This window comes from Anarrhichthys ocellatus, unplaced genomic scaffold, assembly GCF_004355925.1.
Source record: "Anarrhichthys ocellatus isolate YVR2014 unplaced genomic scaffold, GSC_Weel_1.0 scaffold262, whole genome shotgun sequence".
Classification (NCBI taxonomy): Eukaryota; Metazoa; Chordata; class Actinopteri; order Perciformes; family Anarhichadidae; genus Anarrhichthys; species Anarrhichthys ocellatus.
In genome coordinates this window covers 21,587-26,367 of record NW_022280289.1, presented here as the reverse complement: position 1 = coordinate 26,367, position 4,781 = coordinate 21,587, and the positions used below count along the sequence as shown (strand labels likewise).

The following is a 4,781-nucleotide window of genomic DNA, read 5'->3' as shown; positions in this document are numbered from 1 at the left end:
GTGTGTGTGTGTGTGTGTGTGTGTGTGTGTGTGTGTGTGTGTGTGTGTGTGTGTGTTCCAGAGGAGTGTCACTGAGGATAAAGGAGTTGGTCCGTGGCTTCTCGCTCTCTTCATCTTCGTCGTCTGTGGATCAGGTGACTCCTCCTCTTCCTCCAATCACATGATAAATATTAAAATCTAACTCTATCATTTCTTTTTTTAACAGATTAATAGAAATGTTTCCATATCGTCACGTGTTGTGTGTGTAGCCCCGCCCATCACCCGCTGACGTCAGATGAGCGGCGGGGCTTATAGACAGTTGAAATGTCACTGGAGACAGAAACACAAAAGAAGTCACTCATCAGAGACCTGTTAGTGAACAATGATCATTCATCTTATCATCATAATAATAATAATAATGTTTGTTTACAGCCATCTTCCAGATCATCCAGAGCATCAGAATGGGCATGTAATGATGTCACAGGCAGGGGGCGGGGCCAGACGATCAACCCGCCCCCTAACCTGAACCAACCGGAACATTCCTGGCCTCTGACAACCGTCTGCAGCCCACAGACAACCAAACACACCCACAGGCCCTGCCCCCTGGAGCCCTGGACCCGCCCCTTGGACCCCCCTTATCTGTGTTGATTTAAGGCCTCTCTGACCTTCTAAAAGCCTCACATGTGCCTTTCTGTGTTTACCTGTGCTTTAGCCCCGCCCCTTCTGATTCCACCTTATCAGCTCACGGGGGGGGCTCATAGTCCACCTGGTTCAGGACCAACGTTATTCATCCAATCTGGACTCTTTACATTCCAGCTGCAATTCTGATCTGAGATCTGCCCCCCCCATAGAGATGATGAAGGTCTTTTGAATCAGAAGGTTTGAGGTGTAGAAGGTGTGTTTGCACCGTGTGCAGCGTCACCTGATCCATTGTGTTCATTAATAAAGTTTCATTTGAAGAAGGACGCCATGTTTGTTTTTCATGTCTTAACGATTGGTACATCCCAAGTCTCTTATCTGTCGTTTCCTCACTTGAACCGGAAGTTGTTCTGCGCCGCCATATTGACGGCCGTCCCAAAGCTCTAATGTAGCTCTGAGGATGGAGGAGGGACCTCAGAGGAGCCATGAGCGAGGACCCACGAGAACAGAGTTCCAGGAAGTCTTTTAACGGCCGACACGCCCCCTCATTGTTCATCAGTCATGTGATTGGATGCTGCAGCCGATTGAACTGACTGACTGACTGAGTTTAACACCAGAGTGAAGACAGATCACAGAATAAACTCCAGTTTATATTTGATTCGTTTTCTGATTCAACATCTGGTTTAAATAAATGTTCATTGTACTCTGAACAACAAAAGGACCATAAACAACTTTCTACATTTATTAGAAAGATTTGTGTTTTCATGATCTGATGTTTCCCTCAATAACTTTAATATGGAAACAATTAAAGTCAGAGAGAGCTGAGAGACGAAACACTTTTTACATCATTCCTGAGTGTTTGATGAGTTTTATCATTTAAGAGAAACAATAATCATATTCTGGGTTATTTAATAATGACGTCACAGTCACAATTTCAAAACGTACAGACGCAAATAATTCATAAATAAGACGATCGCATTCTGCGGTAGAAATGGATCCTGTGCTTATAAACAGAACACAGGACACAGTTTAACAGACTACAGAGAGAAACACCTCTACAGTGGTGATCACTGTGTCTTTATTAGTATTATTAGTTACTGTTATTAAGTACAGTGATCATGTGAACACACACTAACTTATCTAAAGTCTCTCCAGCTGTTAAAGCCGACTGACAGCTGATCAGCTGTGATCAGCTGTGATCAGCTGTGATCAGCTGTGATCAGCTGTGATCAGCTGATCCTCCGTCATCAGGAACAGACGTCGCTTCACGTGAGCAACTGAGGAAAGGACGTCATGTCCTAAAACATATTTCCTCGTTTCCTCTCTCCTTGCATGGTTTCCTCCATGCATCCCTGGTGGGAGGGGCTAAGACGCAAGGAAAGGACCCAAGTGAGGGAAACGGGGATGACATTAAGAGACTTGGGATGTACCTTTTATTGTTAATAAATCTACTACATGTAGTACTGGGTACATGTAGTACACTGGGTACACGTAGTACTATGTAGTACTACGTGTACCCAGTAATACATAGTACTACATTAAATTACTTCTTTGCGATTTCAATAATCAAACATTTCATTGTCTCCTTGATCAGAAGCAGCATGTCCAGTAACCACTAGGTGGTGCTGTTTAGATATAATTTGTATTTATTTTTTAATCTAATTTACATTTATTAAAAATGTTAAATATCTCATTACTATTAAATATTAAATTTACATTGTGACAGAAATAATAAATATGTAAAAAGGTACACTTTAATGTTAATATACACGTATACTCAAAACATTTTATTATATCATTATAATAAGATGAAATACACAATACTTTAAACCAGGATTATTTATTAGACATTCTATTAATACTAATACTAATAATTAATACTATTTCAATGTGATTAAAGCAATAACTGCAGTGACATTAATAAATATGTAATAACAGCTTTATAACACTGTTACCTCAACACAATAAAATGTACGGTGGCCCTGAGGGTCAAACTGTAAAAGGTAGATATGTATTAATAATAAACGAGCTGCTGTGGTCACATTTACAGAATATGTACCTTATTTATTTTACTTAATTATTGATGTTGTATTTCATTATGAGGACATGACATTATGCTAAGATTTCTATACTTAAAAGAGGTCCTGCAGGATTAGGAGGACATGACGTCATGCCTTGAGGATTACAAGGACAGGTGTCCTTAACCATCTGGTCTCAGAGCTTTTGGAAAAAATCTATGTGTTGAACAAACCACCAGAAATCATGTAAAAAGATCCAAACATGTTCTGAACTTCCTGCTTTGAGATCAGAAGACATTGAACATCTGATGTTCTGCAGCTCCACAGATCCAAACGTATCGATCTGTCATTCTACAAAAGTTAAAACCAGCACCTCCCTTCATCTCGTTATTCATGGTTTTGTCCTCAGCTGTTGGAGGGCGGGTCTGGCTTCAGTCGGATGGACCAGGAGTTGGCGGACACGATGTCTCCCCGGCGGTGGACGCAACAGGTGTAAACGCCCTCGTTGAACTCGTTGGCGACGATGCGGAGGTCTCGGTCCTTCATGACGATGTAACCGGGTATGGAGGTCAAGATCTGCTCGCCGTCTTTATACCAGCTGAAGAAAACAGAGCCGCAAAGACAAGAGATGGAAGTGATGGTTTAGGTTTCAGAATCTTGGAAAGTTATTTTCTTTCCCCATGAACTTTCCTCCACTGATGGTGAGACTCTAAAGCCACAATTCCACCTGGCGTGGTTTAGTTCCTACTATACTACTGCTCCACTGTTTCCACTGCACCACTGCTCCTACTGTCTCACTGTCTCACTGTTCCTACAGGAGAAATGAGTTCATAAATTCTACATTCAGACATAAGTATCTTGTTGTCTCCAGAGCTTTTAGTCACATCTCATGATCTTCCTCGTGGGTGGAGTTGCTCAGTTGTCATGGACACATGACCTCAGTACGAGACCTTCAGGGTTACCTAGCAACGGGCCTCCTCAGGTCATGTGATAACTAAAGCTTCGCCATGACAACTGGGCAACTCCATGGGAAGACCATGAGATGTGGTTGAAAGCTCTGGAAACAAGTAAGAGTGTGTTTGTCAAAGCTGAAGAACAAAGTTGATCAGGGTTCATGTCTCTAGTAGTCAGTAGACTGTTATTGACTGTTATTGATCATCAATTCATTTTCATTGAAGTAGTAAAAAGAATAAAATGTTTGTATTTTCTGTTCACAAATCATCTGTCGACGTAAACTTGATACATTTGATCTCTTTGATGTAGTTTTATAAACTGAATAATGGAGTAGATAATCATTAGTATTAGTGTTGATCAACTGACCTGACTTTGGGCGGTAAGCGGACGTTCTTGGTTCCACAGCGGAACCCGACCACCTTCCCTCGAGGAACCATCTTGATCTTGACGTTGGCCGGAGGTGGCGTCGGCGTGGCAACCGCCTCCAAAGGCTCTGGAAGACAGGAAGTGAGATTCAAACCAGAGACAAGAGACGGACCTCAGAGAGAGAATCAGGGTTGAGTTTCACCGTAACAGAGATCACATCTCTGAGGACAGTTCTTCTTCATGAAGGTTCTCCTCCGCTCACAGAAACCCAGACGAGCCCACGGACCACAGACCCGCTTCTTATCCAGACAACCTGTGGACGGACAGTAAGTATCACAACCTGTACTGTGGTACAAGTACTACAGGAAGTATCACAGCCTGTACTATAAGTACAGGCTATAAGTGGTATAGCAAGTATCACATCCTTTACTATGGTAAGAGTACTGCAGAAAGTATTCACATCCTTTGAAAGTACTGCAGAAAGTATTCACATGTATTTACAGAGTTTCCACAACATGAATTCAGAAATGGTTCTTTAATAACATTGTGTTTCTGATAACATGCAGATACTGAGTGACCTTTATTGTGAAACTCCCATAGGAAGTGCTGGGTGTTACCGTAGAGCCTCTGGATGCCCCACACGTCGTCCTGGGCCACGTTCCTCTGACCCGTGTACGTAGCGTTAGGATGCATCAGAGCCTGAAGGTCTCTGGAGTGCCACAAACCGAGAGCATGACCGATCTCATGAGCCGCCACCTGGACCAGGTCGTTCAGCCACACACCTGTAGAGAGTCACATGATCAACACCTGTAGAGAGTCACATGA

General features: G+C 42.6%; 2 protein-coding genes across 2 annotated transcripts in view; one reads left to right on the top strand and one right to left on the bottom strand.

Annotated features, from left to right (window-relative positions):
• The window catches only part of serp1 (stress-associated endoplasmic reticulum protein 1), a 1,661-nt gene extending 716 nt beyond the window's left edge, over nt 1-945 (top strand). Inside the window, exons 2-3 of the mRNA XM_031879439.1 lie at nt 62-134; nt 412-945. Of these exons, the coding sequence (XP_031735299.1) occupies nt 62-134; nt 412-452 (114 nt within the window). The 3' untranslated portion in view covers nt 453-945. The remainder of the gene's footprint in view (nt 1-61; nt 135-411) is intronic.
• Nucleotides 946-2,516: 1,571 nt separating this feature from the next.
• mmp23bb (matrix metallopeptidase 23bb) overlaps nt 2,517-4,781 on the bottom strand; it is a 14,559-nt gene continuing 12,294 nt past the window's right edge. Inside the window, exons 4-7 of the mRNA XM_031879434.1 lie at nt 4,574-4,733; nt 4,159-4,269; nt 3,957-4,083; nt 2,517-3,234 (exon numbers count right to left, since the gene is read on the bottom strand). Coding sequence (XP_031735294.1) covers nt 3,042-3,234; nt 3,957-4,083; nt 4,159-4,269; nt 4,574-4,733 — 591 coding nt within the window. The 3' untranslated portion in view covers nt 2,517-3,041. The remainder of the gene's footprint in view (nt 3,235-3,956; nt 4,084-4,158; nt 4,270-4,573; nt 4,734-4,781) is intronic.